The following is a 20039-nucleotide window of genomic DNA, read 5'->3' as shown; positions in this document are numbered from 1 at the left end:
GTAAACTCTTCAGGTGCTGATTTCCTAGATTTTGTCACATGTTGATGCCGGTATGTTGCACAGCGCGATGAATGTGAAGTGTTAAAAATGTGTAATGCACAGCTGTAGCAAATTCAAAACAAAATGTAATAGTCTAAGTCTTATTTATCATTAATTAATACCGGCGATTGTGTAAATATCTTACACACTCCATTGAATGTACTTCTTGTAAAGTCTTTTCTATGAAATCGTAAATTTATAAATCGCTTATGAATATGAGAAAAAATTTAGATATGATAAAAAAAAAAAACAATTCAGACAGAATATTTCGTTATTTTAAAGATCTTTTATTCATAACTTTAATAAATGTTATTAATAAGGATTTTTTTTATCGAAATGCAGTATGGTATGCAATAAGAAATAACATCTACACTTTCTAACAAATAAAATGACAGTCGCCAACCATAGGCGCTTGGTTTCAGTTCAAATCGGCACACGATTGAAGAGCGTTATTCAATCAATTTTGAAGCTAGATCTCATCCGACACCGGTAAGAAAAGTGTATATATTGATTAAAATCAAGTGTGAACTGAGGCACCCCCTGAAATCTAAGATGGCAACTGTCGTACCTTGGTTCTTTTATATACAGTAGATATGATATTTTTAAAACGTGCTAATTTCAGCGATTTTCGATTGTTATTTTAATGAGTGTATTCAGACACACCTAGAAAAACACATATTACACAAAATACACCATCCATGCACCTGAAACCAAGCGTCTAGGTGACCAGAAGCCAATCTTCATTTTGAAACACTCGTGAACACGAAATGAATTTATTATTAAAAATTATCACCAGTGCTGTAGTATTTCAGTCTAATAAACTGAAACTGAAAGCAACGGATGTGACGATTTCTAATAATGTAAAATGTAGAGGCACCTCGGAATTATACAAAAAGCCTAGAGAGGTCAGATTTGTTCTATCTGCATAGATTTAATGATGTTAAAGAAAAAGAAAACTAGAAGCGAGTGCTGCTCATAATGGCAAACTAGCTCTTAAAGGAACACCGAGACGAAGAGTAAAATTTGGACTGTGCACATTGCTCCATATGAACTTTTTTCCATGATAACTTCCGGAATTGCAATTTAACACAAATAGACAGTTTTTCCATAACTGTGGTATTGCTCTTTCTTGCCATAAATAAATTAAACTTCAAAAAAAAGAAAGAAAAAGTAACTGAGTTGCTTTAATCGAATTTGCTGAGAGATAGTAAATTTGATGCTCAGGCAGAAAACTGTGTGAATTTTATCTTGACTTTTTAAATATATATTCATTTTTTGGCAAATTCTGTTGAGTTAACATGTAAAATTTGTTCCAAAAATATTAATTGACACCTGCATTTCAAATTCCTAGCGTATGATAACGGGGAAAATGCTCCGAGTAAAAATATGTAGGGCTAAAATTCCAAGATATTAGATTGTGTAGATTTGTAGAGCTTTCTATTAAATATCTTTCCACCACAAGAAACAGTCCCCCATAAATCTTGTTCTTTATGATTTTATGGCCAGTTTTTAAATTGAATGTTTTATAATTTGTATAATTCAAATATGTTTTAGAAAATGAAATTGTAATAAATAGTTTTGAAGTGAGAGGTTATTACTGAACTTTTCTTAAAAGCTAACGAGTGACATACCTTAAATAGCAACGTTTATTATACTTCTGTTAAAACGTTTCCTATATAAAGTTAAGAAGGTAAAATAACTATCTTTTATAGTCTGAAAATTTTCACAGATAGGAAAGCTATACCCCGGGGTATAGTTTTTGCTACCCACCCCTTTGGAAAATTTTCATTGAATTTTTGCCACCAATTTTGATTTCCTGTAATCAGTGTATAGACTTGTGATGTCATCCTGACTTCAGTAGCATTGTGACGTCATCAGGATTTCAGCTCATTCTAGCAGTGTTATCTTATTCCAGATACTTGTTCAAAACTTTTATAATTATTTTTTTTTTCATGTTTTTTTGCTATGGAACTGAAGTATCAGGTAAATCCAACCCTCAGAAATTATGATACACATAAGTATAATAAAACGCTTATCCAGTGGCTGTGAGTGGTATAGCTCTTTCATCAAACCCTTGACAGGAACTATTCCCCTCGGGCAAGCCCTCGAGGAATAGTTTCCTGTCGAGGGTTTGATAAAAGAGCTATCCCACTCACAGCCAGTGGATAAGTGTATAATATACGACGTCATGGGATGTCACAGTCTCGAATCTTCAAATATATCCTCGTGCGGTAAGTAAATGTGTATCAAACAACTGTGCTCGCCCCTAGCGTTTGCACTGTCAACATATTACTTATTCCAATACAATAGGCAATTTAAATTCAAAATAATTCTGATGAATGTCAAATTGCAAACATTGCTTAGCGCTTTCCAGTACTTTCAGTACTTTGATTATGAAGGTCTTTGTCAAATGTTTAACATGACATACCATGTTGAATACAGCTAAACATATTTTATTTTTTGTCTACATTTGCCCTAATGCTCTACACACTGGAGATGACATTAACTTGACATTATTACATATGAAACACATTGTATTAACATTGTATTTTTTTGTATTGTTGGAAGTTTCCTCAAAACACAATGTAATACTGTTTTGAATCTTATAAACTAATTTTTATGTTTAAGAATTTAAGAAAAAAGGGCAAAAAACTTAAATTGGAAAAAAAAAATATACATTGGCATATTGTAGAGGGCCCTGGTGATGGAGTTAGGGTAAATGGGTAAGGATTTGATACACATTCTATTTAGTCATGTTATATAATCCCAGTAACTGCACTACTAAAACAATGTTGAAGTTCATTACTAAGTGTAGCAAACAAGATCAAATCAAAACATGTAAATATTCTTGAGAGTAAAGCGGAATGTTTTCTGCTTATGGTGACAGAGTTTGGATGCTTGGATATACATCTACCTTTCAGTGTCTTTTCCTTATTCTGAAAAAGTTGTTTTCAGGAGTATATATACTACAGAACTAAATTTTTTGATGGGTTTGTTTTATAACAGGAAGACTGGGATTACCTTCAGCTACAAGTGGCACTACTCTACAACAGTGAGACCTCAGGGATTCCTCTTCATATGCAGGTACTTGTTCTTGCTTTGGAGACATTAAGGATCATTCTATTTAAACATGTGGACAAGGAAATTTTGTTTGCACTTCACCTACATGTATAAGTAATGTAGTGTAAAATAGTGTAAAATATGAAAAAAATCATTAAATCTGAATGCTTTAAACCAAAGGCTCATAGTCCACAAAGTCCACCTGTATGACAGTAGAACGTTTCTCTCATCCCCTCCTGTATACCTTTATTTGTTTAGTGACTATGAAATGCTGCTGTTATGGATGGAATATGAGTAAATAAATGAAAATATAAATGTAAAACCAAAGTGAAAGATTTGCAAATTTAGACAAGAATGTCGATGATTTTCTTTCAGCCTAAGAAGATGACCAGAGGGTTTGTGCAAAGATTGAAAGGTAAACAGGGTCGTTTCCGTGGTAACCTTTCCGGAAAGAGAGTTGATTTTTCTGGAAGAACTGTCATATCTCCTGACCCCAACATGAGAATAGATCAGGTATAATGCAAAACAAGTACATTGTAATTATTTTACAAAACAAGTCAGTTGTATGTTCTACATTTATTCTTTGTCTTTCGGAACTGCTTAGCCATGGTATTGAACAAAATGTAAACAAAATTGCAACATCAAAACACATGTGCAGGTATACATCAGATAACAAAATTGACCAAAGATAAAATACATGTAATCTGTACATGTAAGGTCAGTGGCCATTTACATTAAAATATGACCTAAAATATGTACAAAAGGGTAAAAAATTATGCGACTGGCTGATGGCCTTAAATGTAAATGGCCGATGACCTTGTAATTTTTGCCACTGGCCTGATAGTCTGGAAATGGCCTTATGGTATGAGGCCGATGGCTAGCAACATTTTTCAATTGATTTCTTGTTTTACTACTCTGTAATTATGATATAGTACCTTTAATTAAGATGGTTAACACTGATCTTTAATGCTTCAAAAATAGATTTATGTTGCTTTTAGTTGTCATTATTCACAGAGTTCATTATTTACACCTAGGTTGCTGTCCCTGTTCATGTTGCTAAAGTCCTGACTTACCCTGAACGGGTCACCAAAGCCAACATCAAATTGATGAGAAAACTAGTCAAGAATGGTTGTGACACTCATCCAGGGGCGAACTTCATCCAGCAGAGAGATAACAATATAAAAAGGTATAATATAAAAGAAAAAAAATGAGTGTATTAATCCATATCATTTAATGATGTTATCATGCTTACATGTACAACTCACTGATATGTACTTTTGCACTGTAAATTTTTTTATGTGTGTAAGCAGCAATAATCATGTTAAATGGGTTTCATTGACAGCAGATAGAACATGTTTGTATGGTATAGGTCATTACTGAGCAGATTACTATTAATCTATTGATGAATTGGGGCCAGTTTTGTTGACTGCTGAAATTTGAAAATATTACTGCAACATCTTGTCATCATTTTATGAAATTTTGTCCAGTTTTGACATACAATACTGTACATATATATGTACTTGCACTTTAGGGGTCTACATCAAAAAAAAAAAATGCTCTGCAATGAGCAAGAGTGATATTTAAAAGCAAACAGATAGTGTGTAATACTGACCTTCTTTAAAATCCTGTAAAAGTATTAATGGCAGATGTCTGTACTCTTTTGCTACAAATGATGTTAGACATTTAATTATCTCTGTCAAATAGGTATTTGAGATATGGTAACAGAGAGAAAATTGCCAAGGAACTCAAGTTTGGTGACATTGTTGAGCGTCACTTGATAGATAATGACATCGTCCTGTTCAATCGACAACCATCTCTTCATAAACTTAGTATACAAGCATTTTATGTGAGTATTCTTTAGTATGGAATTTATATACAAATCCATATTTTTAGTTAATTACATATGATAAAACTTTGCAAGTTAAAGTGCATGCCGTGAAAAAAAATAATCATCCTAACACAACTTTATCTTTGCTGTTTTTGCATTCGTTTCATCGCAGGCCAAAGTTATGCCTCACAGAACTTTCCGCTTCAATGAATGTTGTTGTAACCCTTTTAATGCTGATTTTGATGGAGATGAAATGAATCTACATTTACCACAGACAGAGGAAGCCAAGGCAGAGGCAATCACACTAATGGGGGTTAGTTGATTAGTTCGTTACTAAAAATCTGCAACAGCAAATCTGTTGAGTAGAATTTTGTAAAGAAACAATGTAAAAGTCAGTGTTCCCATTTCCATTTGTAATACTTGCACCGATTTTTTTTCAGTCAAAATCAAATATCATCACTCCAAGGAATGGAGAACCTTTAATTGCTGCTATCCAGGACTTCATCACAGGTAAGTTATTGATATTACAATAATATTGCATATTTGCATAAGTTTTTCACATAAAATTATGACTTATTAAAACACAGTAAATATGATCTTTGTAGTAAAGTGTATGTTGTGAAAGTCCTTACAATCATTTAAAAGGCATGTAGATATAGTTAGGCATAAGCAAGTTTAGTCACAGTTGCAAGTGTAGATTTGCCTGTTCTAGCTGCCTAGTTTGAATTTTAATGCTTCACCAGGAACCCTTTCTTAATTTTGAATGCAAATTATTTAGGGACTTGCTGCTTGCTTTTTTTCAAGCAATGATAAAAATTTATCCTAGATTTGAGCGAGCATCTCCATTCTGATATTTCTGTATCACTTGTGGAGTAAGCTTGTTGAAGATGCTGTATATGCTATGAAATACAAAATACATGTATTACATGAGTATTTGTTAGGTTGTCATTGATCATTGTTAGGTGGGTACCTCATAACACAAAAGGATGTATTTGTGGACAGAGCCAGGGCTTGTCAGTTGATATCAGCCATGTTGTCAAACCGAGAGACCAATCTCAAGATTGACCTTCCTCCTCCTGCCATTATCAAAGTAAAATTTTTTTTAAAAATTGTATCAATTTTTATCTTTTTTGACAAATTGGAGTTTGAAATAAATAGTTGAAGAATTTAGATTCTCCTTGGAATGAAAGTAACACTAATTTAAATCTTCATGAAGCAGAACTCTTCGCTTGAATTGTGCTAACAACAGCTATCCATAAAGATAAAAAAAATGTGGTACAGTGATATTATCTAAGGAACAGATAATAAATCTTAATCATTTTTAACAGCCTATGAAACTGTGGACAGGAAAGCAGATATTTAGTGTTCTTCTGAGGCCTAACAAAAACTCCCCTGTAAGGGCTAACCTAAGGACAAAGGGAAAGAATTACTCAAAAGGGGAGGATCTGTGTGTGAACGATTCATGTGAGTTTAGTGCCTTTGTAATGAATGTAATGCAAGAAGATTTTTGAATGATTATGACCATACAAAACATTAAACTACTGTTCGTGCATTAAAAACATGAAGTTTTGAACAAAATGACTTTATAGTACATGTACATGTATGTCTACACATTTCTTATTTATACATGTATAATTTAAGACCAAGAAATTAAATTTCTGTTTTAGTTGTGGTGATTCGGAACAGTGAGCTGTTGTGTGGTGCCATGGACAAAGGCACTCTTGGAGGGGGATCTAAAAGTAACATTTTCTATGTGATACTGAGGGATTTTGGAGAGCAGGAAGCAGCAGATGCTCTCTCTAGACTAGCCAGACTTTGTCCTGCATATCTTAGTAAGTACGGTTTTTCCAAGATAAATTTGAATAAAATTAAGATCTGAATGATGGCATATCTTCATAGTATAAACATTATTGGTGAGAAATACATGTAGATTTATGTGAATAAAATGCAAATTTTTTGTCAAAATTGGCATTTGATAAATGTGAAGTAATCATCAGATATGTATTTATGTATTAATGATGTTTTCTGTAGGTCATAGAGGATTCTCCATTGGAATAGGGGATGTAACTCCTGGTGCTGGATTAATTAAGGCTAAAAATAATCTTCTGGAAGACGGGTACAAAAACATTAAAAAAAATACATGTGTAAAATCAAAATACAAAGTACATGACTGTATTAATCTTAATGAAACAATAATATGCAGGTTACTGAACTCTGTTACAGATACAGGAAGTGTGATGGGTTCATCAGAGATCTTGATGAGGGTAAACTTCAGACTCAACCAGGCTGTACTGAAGAAGAAACCTTAGAGGTACCTGTAGTTAAGGCTTTAAAAGTAATAAATTAGAATAGACAGAGTTTCTTTAGTATAGACATGTATGGTGCTTTGGGAATTAGTTTCTTCTTTTTCAAGATGAAGTGGTAATAATGATGTCTACCACAATGAGCCAGATATATGAGTAAAATAATATTTTGATAGTAAGATATTTTATTGACTACTTCAATGTTTTATAGGCTATGATTCTGAGAGAACTGTCTGTTATCAGAGACCATGCTGGAAAAGCCTGTCTTAGAGAATTACACAAAAGTAACAGCCCTCTAAACATGGCCATCTGTGGATCTAAAGGTAAATATCCGCCAGAATTAAAATGAATAAGGTGCATTATTTTGAATTTATTATACCTCTATTAAGAATACTCAAATTTGATTGGTTTGTTAGAAGGCTTTTAAACTCAATAATGACTCCAAAAAGTACCATTTACAGCAATAATGACCTAGGAATCATTGCACGTGGGGTATAATGACCCAGTCATTATAAATAATGACCGCTAAAATTGACCTGTTAATCTAAATGCCATTCAAATTAAAATTTTATGCATACAGTAATGATTGTTTATTACAAAAAATGGTGTTATAAAAATATTTATAGTCCTTTTATGATATGGAATACGATTGGCCTTTAAATGCGTCATAAAATTTATCGTTTTCATTGAAACTTTCGTTACAATGTCAGATCCAATGTATGCAGACTCGGCTCTTTTGTACAATGAAAGCCTGCACCAGATTGTCATTGCATTCGGGAATGGTATTTGTGAATTTATAAAAATGCATGTTACTGACAATCACAGAGTGTTTTAATAAAACCTTACAAGACTTCAAAAAGTAAACAACCAGCGAATCCCGATCCCGATGGAACACTGATAATAACAGTTCATAGGTCTAATACACAATTGATTGTTTTAGTAATTAAGCCTACAAAAATTGTCTTAACTTATATCGGTATAATAAAACAATTGATTATCCCTTATGAGTTCAACATGGTGAAATAAGGACCCTCGGACTGGCCCACTCGCTGACCTGACCTGACCTTGGCCACTATGCGGCCTGGGTCAGGTCAGGTCACCTCGTAGGCCAGGTCTCGGATCCTTATTTCACCATGTTGACCTCAAAAGGGGTAATTAATTGTATAATATTACCATATACTATAATTCAAACACAACTTTCCTCTGTAGGTCCAATGATGTTATGATAAACTATTGCAGATGCATTGTTTCATGTTGGTACATGTACAGTGTGTGTTTATGTATTCCATTAGACTAAATTGCTTATCTTTAATAGGTTCTTGATTTGTTTTCTTCAATAGGTTCTTTCATCAACATTTCTCAGATGATTGCCTGTGTAGGACAGCAGGCCATTAGTGGAAAGAGAACACCCAATGGATTTGAGGACAGGGCTCTGCCTCATTTTGAGAAATTCTGTAAGTTTGAAATAATTGCATGGTTACTTTTCTCATAATACTTGGGCTCATATCTGAATATTCATTATGCAAGAATCCATTAGTGCTCAGTGTAACGCGGCTAGGATAAGGCTGCCCGAAGAATGTCACAGAGTACCAGCCGTAGTAACTTCTCTGAACTACCTAGATAGGAGGTCATAATGACATATGACGTCAAGTTACTGCATACTTGAGCTGACTTGTCGGGGAAAGTGTCATAACTTTTACATTTCTTTCACATCACATGTAGAATTTTTTACGTTGATGTTTTATTCAAATGTCTGCATTCTTGTTTTAAGGCTGTTGTGATGGTAAATATTTGCAGTATAATATCGTTATTCCTTTTGTCTTGTCTTACATGTGCGTATTCAAACAATTACAAAAAAAAGAATGTGAAACGCTCCCCCTTACACGTCCGCAGACAGAGATAGAATTTATAAATCTTATATATATACAACTGGCACAAGTGAATATTAAGGATTAACTGAAGATATTCTGTGTGAATCTATTAGAGAAATATGTCCTCTAACTGAATTTTGCTGGGGGATTGTATGTTATTTATCCCATTTTTTATAAATTGCGATGAAGAGAGGAAAATGACCCCTTGTATGTGGGTAAGTTGAATTTCTCGTGAAATATTTTCTTCAGAATTAAAATTCAGACTTGCCCCCAGCACTTTATGTATACCCAAGAATATGATTAATTGATTTATATAACAAGCCGTTCACAATAATTTTGTTTTTCACTTGTGCCGATGCGATTTTTGTGCAACATTTAAGGAAATTTATAAGTGTCCGTCACATGATCAACACAGTCATGTGACATCACAAAAATCTTTCTTATAATACTTTATTCAACTCTCTTTAAAACTTAACTGTGTATGTATACATAGATTACAAACTGAAATCAAAACATAGCTCAAAATAAAATAGTATATATCTATTGCATATTAAGCCTTCGGACAGCCTTATCATAGCTGCGAACAAAGAATTTAAAAATTTTTTTTTGGGGGGGGGGGGGGTAAAATCCCAGTTCCTTGTAGCTGAATAGTTGATTAAATTTCATGATATGTGTAAAATTTAATAAGAAAAAAGATATCTTTAAATGAATTCAGCCAAGGATCCTGCAGCTCGAGGGTTTGTGGAGAACAGTTTTTATAGTGGACTGACCCCCACAGAGTTCTTTTTCCACACAATGGCTGGTAGAGAGGGACTGGTGGACACCGCGGTCAAAACCGCAGAAACAGGATACATGCAGCGGCGACTGGTCAAAGTAATACATTTCTATAAGTCAAGAAAAAAATATTAAATTCTGCTCTAAAAGTTTCCTTTAAATATATTAATGAAAGATCAAATACACAATGCATATACATGTACAAGTTCAGTATAGTTTCATACTTGTATACACCAAGTTTAATTTTACAGTCCTTCCTTTTATAAAATAGGGATACTGAACATGCAAGCTCTGATGTTTTATTTTTTTTCCAAACCCTATTAGTCATATTTTGAAAAATTTCAAGATACCATCAATAAAAAATTTTATGTTATGCATCATATCTAAAGATAGATAAGGTAAACATGTACCTGTAGATTATTTTTATTTCTGTGTGCAGTCTTTGGAGGATCTTTGTTCTCACTATGACCTGACTGTCAGAAGTTCCACCAATGACATAGTACAGTTTGTGTATGGTGGAGACAGTCTAGACCCCGCCTCCATGGAGGGAAAGGACCAACCAATCGATTTCAAGAAAGTTTATGATCATGTCAAGGTTTGATTGTTAACAATTTCTTAACTAACTAGTACTGTAAACAGATTCTCCCTGGCTAAACAGATACCCAATGAAAAAATAAAGTTAATTAATTTTCATTTTATAGTTTACCGGTATATAAGATACATGTTACCTCTTTTGTATTGTATTTTGTGTGAAATATTCAAGCTAAATTCGACAATAGCTTTGAATAGAAAATAATCTAAATTATAGAACCTGATCAACTTATACACTTAGATTTTACATAGTTTTTACTCAAATTGGTTACCACCTCTTTCAAATACATGTAGCATAGCAATGAAATCATCTATATCTGTCTTCTAGAACAACAACAAAATATACACTTGTACCCAATTCTTGGGATGTCATTACAATAATCATAATTAAATTTTAAATTTTAATATTTTATATCCTAGTAAGCTAAATTCTAACATAAATGAATGTCTTAATTTTCTCTAGGCAAACACCAGAAGCGGTTTCAGAGATGAACTTTCCCTATCTGGAAGTGAGCTACAAACACTTGTCAACACCACATTAGAAGAAGACATATTCCAAAGCTGCAGTGATGATTTTAAAAATGATTTGATGTAAGTAAATTCTATTAAAAAGAATATTTCTTATACTGATACATAAAAATGTACATGTTCTTTTACATGTGGATCTTTTTTTCTTTGGAAAATTGTTGAGTGGAATCATACAGTATTTGATCTGACTTCTTTATGCATATTTGCATATACATGTACAATGTACAGGTAGGTTATGATGAAAACATCTTCCATTTATCAAATTTTATAGGAAATATGAACAAATTCTCCAAGAGTTTATGAATATAGAAAGGGTCTTCTGTTGTTCAATTACAAGAAATCAATATTTTTCTGTGTACATGTACATGCATCAGATAAACTTGATATGACCTGTTTTGCAGAAAATTTATAGAGACAGTGGGTTCAGATATTGACTTGGCAAGAGAAAGATTTGGAATAGTAAATGCACAACAAGATAAATTACCTCCAGGTAGGTTAAGCTATTGGACGCATTGATTTCTATCCAGAATCATCAAGAAATATAATATCTGCATATCAAGTTTAAAATTAAAAGCCAGTTTCCATCTTTACAGTCCTGTTTGAGCTGAACAGAGTGACACCATCCCAAGTGAAACAATTTCTAAATGTATGCAGGGATAAATTCATGAAGGCACAAATAGAACCAGGTATTAGGAATGGATTAGGGATTATCTCAGATAGAACCAGGTATGGGTTTATCTCAAATAGAACCAGGGATAGGATTATCTCAAATAGAGCCAGGTATGGGATTATCTCAAATAGAACCAGGTATGGGATTATCTCAAATAGAACAAGGTATGGGATTGTCTCAAATAAAATTAAGTTGTATTTTCTCTCCCAGTAACAATTTATTACATTGATATAGTAAATTATGAATAAATATTGCAATTAATGCAGTTACTGATGGTTTTTTATACACCCCTGCATCCCTCTCTCTACCAACATTTATTACTATATGTTGTGTCTTTAAAAAAAAGATAGCACAGATGGACAAATCATGGTTTTTCTTGTTATTTAGGAACAGCAGTTGGTGCTGTCTGTGCACAGAGTATAGGAGAGCCAGGAACTCAGATGACTTTGAAAACTTTCCATTTTGCTGGGGTGGCTTCCATGAGTATCCTTTTGTTTGTCATGTGTAGCAGTAGTACCGGGTATATCAAATATTATATTTTACATGTATATGGAAAAGGCTTTCATCTCCCAGTAAATCATAGGCAATGGAACATAATTTGTGAAAAATCCTAAATTAATCTTTTCTGTATTCTGTAGAGGTACTTTTTTCCAATTGGGACATATTTATTTATTTATTACCGCAGACACCAAACATCTGCGGAATTTCATCCCTGAGGACTAAAATCTTAGTAGCTTGATATATTCATTGCCTAATGATCAGTTTGCATTGATGCAGAGTTCATAACTGTATAAAATTAATATATTTGATTGACCAATTTATTTATTAATTAAATGCAACTTAAAATATAAATATAAATAGGGTGTCTTGTTCTTGAATAGTAATAGTGTAAAACTGCATGCCTTACTGCCATCACAGGATCATGCTTTGTGAGACATGCCAGCAAACCCAAGCCTAAACAGAAAATGCAAATCCACAGAAATATGACCCCCTTGGAAATAAATATGTCTACAGTATACGAGGGTTGTAAGAAAAGTTTGTGTTCAAGCTCTATTGTGTGGGTGCTATATGCATGAAACCAGTAAATTTCTGCAGATAAAAACTATACATATATTTTCAATAAATCCCAAGATTTAGCGTTTTCCTATGATCCTTAAAAAAAATACAGCCATAATTTTTTGTAAATCAATGTGTCTGTGAACTTTTCTAACAACCCTCATATGTCTTGAAGAGTTCAAGACTTCAGATTGCCATGTAAGGTGCTATATAAAGCAAATTTGTCTAATCTGGATGCTATGTATTGCAAAATCTTGCTTACTACAATGTGAACTTTAAATTCCTTTTATAAAATTCATTTAATTAAAATGTTATCTAATCTTGAATGTTGTCTAGTCTGGTAAATATCTATGGAATCAGCATGGTCCAGATCAGACCAATTGGTGATGTCTTCTTCCATTTCTTTCTGTCTATTCTGCTTTTGTTCCTATTGCTGTTTATATGTCACCTCTTTATCTCAGATCATTCATATCAACACCAGCTATTCTTTAAATTTCTGAAAACAGAGGCCCCGTATCATGGTAGGCGTTGACACGATAAAGAACCCTCACTGCTCAATGGCCCAGAGTGCCAAGCTTTTGTGTGATTTTTTCTTGACTTCCCATGTATTCACCATTCATGTATAGTAAAAGTGCTCAGACACAGGTTACATTATTCCTTAATTCCATGCTAGACATTACCCAGGGAGTACCAAGAATCAAGGAAATTATCAATGCCTCAAAGAACATTAGTACCCCCATCATTACAGCAGAACTTATGGTGAATAATGACTCAGAGTTTGCTCGGGTGGTCAAAGGGAGGATAGAGAAAACCACTCTAGGGGAGGTAATTTATTGGATTTGTATCATTTTTTGTACAAAACCTAAAAGATATACAAAGAAAATTTAGAATGATCATAATTCATGTACTGATGTGTACTTGAACAGGTGTCAGAATACATAGAAGAGGTTTTTATACCGGATGACTGCTTCATTCTTGTGAAATTGGATTTGGATAGGATTAGACTTCTCAAGGTATGAAGACCCACTCCACACCCCTAAGAAAAGTACAAAAATATTGTTTCAAATGAGTTTGTACACATATATTGTAACTTTTTTTTACCTTCCCTTTACTTAGTTGGAGGTGAATGTTGAGAGCATAAAAGAATCCATATGTACAAGCAAACTGAGGGTGAAGCCCCAGGTAAGTATTGAAAGCATGCTTAGTTTGTATCATGTCATCCCCTGGGACCTAAAGGGTGGGGTCAAAATCTACAGAATCGATGCATTCCATAAAAAACTTTTCTTGTAAACTGTTTACATGATAAAAATAAGCAACAGCATATGACACATCTTTTGCAGGATGTACAAATTCATAGCTCAGCTATACTAAGTGTGAGGCCCAGGGAAACATCTAAGAGTTCACTATACTATGTCCTACAGATGCTGAAGAAAGAATTGCCTTCTGTCATGATCAAGGTACAAGCATGAAAGCATATTCTACAAAATATTCTTGACTTATTCAGCATACTAAATTTTTTCTAGACTGATATTGTTAGTAAACACATGTGTATATACAGAGGATTTTCAAAGAAACAGATGAATTAAATATGCAAATTTTCTTTAAATAACAGGGAATTCAGAATGTGACAAGAGCAGTCATACATATTGATGAGAAAAAGGGAGACACCTATAAACTCCTGGTAGAGGGAGACAATTTACGAGCTGTCATGGCAACGCCAGGTATTATGAATTTACATCTTACAAGACTTTAATTATTATAGCTCTCTTAATCTCATATATTATGTAATGGGAAGTAACAATTAGTTTTGTTGAAAATGTTTAGGAATTAAAGGGACACATGCCTCTTCAAATAATACCTTTGCCATGGAGAAGACATTAGGCATTGAAGCAGCACGTACAACAATTATGAATGAAGTCAACTACACAATGTCTAGTCACGGAATGAGTATTGACATCCGCCATGTAATGTTATTGGCAGATTTGATGACATTCAAGGTAAAAAAAAAAAAAAATCAAAATACCTAAACTTACAAAATGTAGCTATGTAAAGCATGTGACTTAAAATTGGAAGAATATACACTGTACAAGTACTAGCACTCAATAAGAATTTAAGGTTATGATCTACAAGATGTGAAAAATAACTATATCTGACAGCTAAGGTTTTAAGTAATGAGATGCAGTGATATACTTTCTCCAAGGCACCTTTGAACATTTATCATTTTCTGTTTAATGGCTAATGCACATCTTAGCAATTTGCATAACCATTTGCAAAAATAAATACTCGTATACATGTATTTTGTAAACAGGGTGAAGTTCTTGGCATCACACGTTTTGGATTGGCAAAAATGAAGGAAAGTGTTCTTATGTTGGCCTCAGTGAGTATTTTATATACAATTTTTTTTCCAATTATTGTTTGAAAAGGGGTGATGATACACTGTCATAGTCCTCCCTGTATATGACTATCACCAAAGATGTTGGGGGGGGGGGGGGGCTTTCCAGGATTTCATACATATTTATGCATATTTCTATTTAAAAGCATAAAACTTTTAATTTCTAAGACAAAGTAATTAATCCATGGAAAGGAAAAAAACAAAGTTATTATTATTAACCTCAATACTTTATACTATGTAACATGTACATGTATATATAGAATAGAATATGTTTATTCACCAATCAAGGGTTCTCAGGGGGCATATACAATTATTTCAGAATGACTACATATAAATAATATTAAAGTATATTGTAATATGAAGGAATATAAATCATATCTATCATGAGGGTACAAATGAAAGATGCACAATACCACGAGTAGGATACTCATGAAAATGCAAGATTTGCAACATAATCACAATAGTCTGAAACTGGATCAAAAATATTGAGTAGGAAGAAAACTGAAGGAAGATAAAGATATTGACAATAATAGCAGTATGCTTAAATACATGTATATAATGTGGCTTGAATACAGAGGGTACCAGGGGACGATGCCTCTGCATAGTCAATCTTACTGACACACCTGTACCCTAAGTATTCAAGACACTCATTCAGAATCATTTAGGTGATAGCAAAACTAATAACATATATAAAATATACTTAACATATAATTATGTACCTACTCAATTCAACCCTTTTTAAAGTGATTATAGGTATTTTACATTCTAGTATAAAATACATAGTTACATACCCACATACATATACAGTCGTACATACATATGCATACCTACATACATTATTGTAATACACATATATACACAAATATACCATTATATTTAACAGTAAATAAGTAATATTAATACTATTGTTTAGTGTAGAAAAGGTAGCTTGAATACAGAGGGTACCAGGGGACAATGCCTCTGCACAGTCAATTTTACTGGCAAACCCGTACCCTAAGTACTCAAGGCACTCAATCATTTCACTTTTAAAGGATATAGGGGGAAAACACAAGTAACATATAAAAACTATGTACTTTACATAGAATAGACCTTAATAAATTTACTTATATTTTATATTCCAGCTTTCAGAATCATTTTACTAACTTGAATTAGTATTTGTACATCCTCATTGGTCATAAGCCAAGTTAACTTATTATCACTGTCCAAGTTGTGAAAATTCTTACAGGATTTGTTTATTAATTCATACAAGACATTTCTTTCATCTTTAACATGATTACATGAAAGAAGAAAATGTTTCTCATCATCAACTGTTTTGTTGTTACATCTAGTACAGTGTCTTTCTTCTCTAGGAATGCCTATACAGTGTATATCTTTTCCTTTCAATATTAAGTCTGTGAGCTGATATGCGAAAACGTGTAAAGCTTCTCCTCTGCTCAAAATTCTTCAGTAAATTTAGATATTTTTCCTGACCAAAATTTTGTTTATATATATATATATATATATATATATATATATATATATATATATATATATATATATATATATATATATATATATATATGTATGTATCATAAAATAACATACATGAAGCAAAATGATGAATCATCATATTGAGATCCTCTGTGTTTCAGAAACTGTACTTAATTATTACATGCTGGGGTATATAATAAAATATCAGTATAAAAAAATGATTCATTTTCAGTTTGAGAAAACAGCTGACCATTTATTTGAGGCAGCTTACCATGGACAAAGGGACACCATCAATGGTAATTCTACAGCATATAATTATGATGAATATTGAGATTAAGATTCATAGCAGGTTTTTTTTTTTATATAGCAGAGTCAAAGAATGATACCAAAAATGACCAGTTTTGAGTCTTCTGAAATGTCCTAACATAAAGTTGAAATAGAATGAATTTTGTATGTAGAATACACTCAAAATACATGTAGATAAGTTTTTAGATTAGTCTACTAAAAATTACTTTTAATTTTAATATTCATTTTTCTTTTTTAAAGATATAATATTGATACAGGGTTTGGCTAAGAGTTTGAGTAGCATAACAGGAAATGTTTCCAAAATGAATTTTTTTAAATAATGGATATTTTTGTAATATGATGAATTAATGGAAAATTTCTTTCTAACATTACAACATGGATAAAAGTCATAACATCCGTCCTTAATCAATTGCTAGATCTTTCCCTTTGAGTCAGTGTTTGAAAAATATACCATATACTAAAATCAAAATTTTTAATGGTCCCATAGTATTTTCTCCCAATTCAGAATGCACTAGTTAATAAAAAAAAAGTGTATTTGAATTTTGCTGTCCCAGATAAATGTACATTGTACTTCCTTGCATGAATTTTTGTTCACAGGGGTCAGTGAGTGCATTATCATGGGCATTCCTATGGGGATTGGCACTGGACTCTTCAAACTACTCCACAAATATCCTTTGTTACCATTTTACAATATACACTGTACATATACATGTATTTGTAGTTTAAAATCAGTGCAGTTAGTACTAACAACCTACAGAATTTTCATGGATGATATTTATGCCGAGTTATACTGAACTATACAGTAACAAACATCTACGTATTTTGAAACAAGGTTCATAAAAGTCACATTACTTACATACAATCAAACCTCGTTATCTGGAACTCAATTGGTCCATGATTAAACTTAAAGATATTCAAGGATTCAAGATACGAGAGTAAAAAAACATGAAGAAATAACGATTGGGACTGCCAAATCACTTCTACATCTGGTATGCAAGATATCGGTGTTCAAGGTAATGAAGGTCAACTGTACTTGTGGTTATTATGTTCAAACTTTCAGCTTTGTTATACAAGACATAAAAGTATTCTTCACTGAAACAACATTACTGAATTATTTTGACTTTCATCCAGAAGGCTGTAACACTAAGAAACAAAATCATTAAACATTGCATACAGCTTATTATATTTCACTTCAAAAAATCTATAAAGAATGTGCTGTTTTTCCTTAATGAAATGTAGAGCTGAGAAGATCGATGCAACACCCCCACGTAGGGAACTGATATTTGATGTACCAGAGTTTCACCTTCCAGGAATGGACATCTCTTAGCAGTTGTACAAACACTGTATTACATTGTATTTGTTGTTGAAATAAAAATCATCCAATTCAGTGCAGTGACTTTGAATCAGATTTTTTTAGACCAAAGTCCAAGAACATAGCAGATCTCAATAGGAAATCCATGTCTGGGAGCATATTTTTTCTCCCGATGGCCCTATCTGCCCCATACTACACCCACAGAGTGCCCTGGGTTTAGGGGGCACAGTGGCTTTGAATCAGGTCTCTGGGTCAGAGGTCAAAACAAATTCTTTGTGGAGTCCTTGTCTTCAGCATCTTTCCCCTTGGACCATTCTGGCTCATACTTCAGCCATCAAGTGCTTGTAAGTAAGGGGAGGGGGGGGGGGTGTAAAGTGACCTTGAACCAATATTTTTGAGAAGATGTCAAGGTCAAAAAAACATAATCCTTGTCTGAAGCATATTTTCTCTCTCTGGTCCTTTGTGATCCCATTCCATCTCAAAGGACTATGATCTAATAGAATCTGAATCTAAACTAACTTGGGATTTTGCATATACACGTACAGGTATCAGTTTGACCAGATGCAGCGCTGCTATTCTTCAAACATCATTTGTTCCTCTATATATTTTAGTATGGAACTTGGACCAATTTTTAATACCCCACCATGAATCACTCAGGGTTATGGGATGAGTATCTATTAATCTACTATTCAGAGGATGCCTACTAGAAATTAAAGATCTCTCCAATATACATGCACCTCTTAGGTAAATCATAGCCCTTCATAACCAGCACCATGAATTTAAGAAACTTAAATCAACATAACATGGATATGCTTGCATATTAGACTTGCTGTTTTTATACGCCCGTCTTAAGAAGGGACCTATTATGGCGTTCAAGTCCATCCGTCTGTCTGTTAGTTTTTTTCATGTCCGGCTCATGACTTTGATACTATAAGGCCTAGAATTATCAAACTTTGTCGGCTGATACATCTTGGGTAGAAGGTTTGGCCTTGCTGTTCTTTAGATTTTTATGCCCCACCATGAATATGGCTTGGGCATATAGTGTTTGTGATGTCCATCTTCCATTCCTCTGTCTTTTCAAAATATTAACTAAAATTCTTACAATGATACATATTTGGTGAAAGCTTTTCAAGTGACATGATTTTCTGACCTTTACCTTCCCTGTGACCTTGATTGCACTATTCTCTATCAAAATAAATTCAAAATAATTTTAACAAAAATCATACATTGATACACATTGGTTGGAACTTTTCAACTGTCATTATTTTTAGCATGACCTTTCTGTGGCCTTGACCTCACTCTTCCTTTCAATCAGTTCCAAAGTAATTTAAGACATTTTTATCAAAACTCCTACACTGATACATATTAGTGGGAACTTTTCAACTGTTTTTATTTTTTACCTTGACCTTCCCTTTGACCTGAACCTTACTGTCCTTATTTTAGCTCAGTTTTTTAGTAACAATTTAAGATATTTTTATTAAAACTCTTGCACCGGCCGATACATATTGGTGGGAACTGTTTAGCTCTGTCACAATTTTCTGACCTTGACATTTACTAGGACTTCTGACCCCATTATTCCTCATTTTGCATTTATTGTAGTTTCAAAAAAAAAAAAATCATATTTTCATCAAACAAAATACAGTAAAACTATTCAACTGTGTCATACTGTTGATTTTGCCATTTGACCTTGACCTCACTATTTATTATTTTAAGCACAGATTAGAAAAAAAATGTTCATAATATTTTCATTAAATTTCATACACTTATACAAATTGGTGAGAGCTATTCAACTATGTCACAATTTTTTGATCTTAACCTTCCTTGTGACCTAAACTTCAC

General features: G+C 33.0%; 1 protein-coding gene across 1 annotated transcript in view; it reads left to right on the top strand.

Moving 5' to 3' along the window:
* LOC133205935 (DNA-directed RNA polymerase III subunit RPC1-like) overlaps positions 1–18275 on the top strand; it is a 28691-nt gene extending 10416 nt beyond the window's left edge. Inside the window, exons 9-37 of the mRNA XM_061341834.1 lie at positions 3046–3123; positions 3475–3612; positions 4134–4285; positions 4804–4945; positions 5100–5240; positions 5368–5437; positions 5890–6017; positions 6256–6391; positions 6595–6759; positions 6959–7043; positions 7151–7238; positions 7442–7553; positions 8571–8684; positions 9817–9974; positions 10315–10470; positions 10930–11057; positions 11396–11484; positions 11588–11680; positions 12052–12147; positions 13394–13545; positions 13647–13733; positions 13837–13902; positions 14061–14177; positions 14333–14441; positions 14545–14717; positions 15029–15097; positions 16815–16878; positions 17486–17564; positions 18128–18275. Coding sequence (XP_061197818.1) covers positions 3046–3123; positions 3475–3612; positions 4134–4285; positions 4804–4945; positions 5100–5240; positions 5368–5437; positions 5890–6017; positions 6256–6391; positions 6595–6759; positions 6959–7043; positions 7151–7238; positions 7442–7553; positions 8571–8684; positions 9817–9974; positions 10315–10470; positions 10930–11057; positions 11396–11484; positions 11588–11680; positions 12052–12147; positions 13394–13545; positions 13647–13733; positions 13837–13902; positions 14061–14177; positions 14333–14441; positions 14545–14717; positions 15029–15097; positions 16815–16878; positions 17486–17564; positions 18128–18215 — 3273 coding nt within the window. The 3' untranslated portion in view covers positions 18216–18275. The remainder of the gene's footprint in view (positions 1–3045; positions 3124–3474; positions 3613–4133; positions 4286–4803; positions 4946–5099; positions 5241–5367; positions 5438–5889; positions 6018–6255; positions 6392–6594; positions 6760–6958; positions 7044–7150; positions 7239–7441; positions 7554–8570; positions 8685–9816; positions 9975–10314; positions 10471–10929; positions 11058–11395; positions 11485–11587; positions 11681–12051; positions 12148–13393; positions 13546–13646; positions 13734–13836; positions 13903–14060; positions 14178–14332; positions 14442–14544; positions 14718–15028; positions 15098–16814; positions 16879–17485; positions 17565–18127) is intronic.
* The last annotated feature ends 1764 nt before the right edge of the window (positions 18276–20039 follow it).

The sequence above is a fragment of the Saccostrea echinata genome, unplaced genomic scaffold (assembly GCF_033153115.1).
Source record: "Saccostrea echinata isolate AGI-Se365-2 ecotype Australia unplaced genomic scaffold, CSIRO_AGI_Sech_v1 ptg000002l, whole genome shotgun sequence".
NCBI classification, from domain to species: domain Eukaryota; kingdom Metazoa; phylum Mollusca; class Bivalvia; order Ostreida; family Ostreidae; genus Saccostrea; species Saccostrea echinata.
Note: the sequence above shows the minus strand (reverse complement) of the source record. Positions and strands in the feature narration are given on the sequence as shown.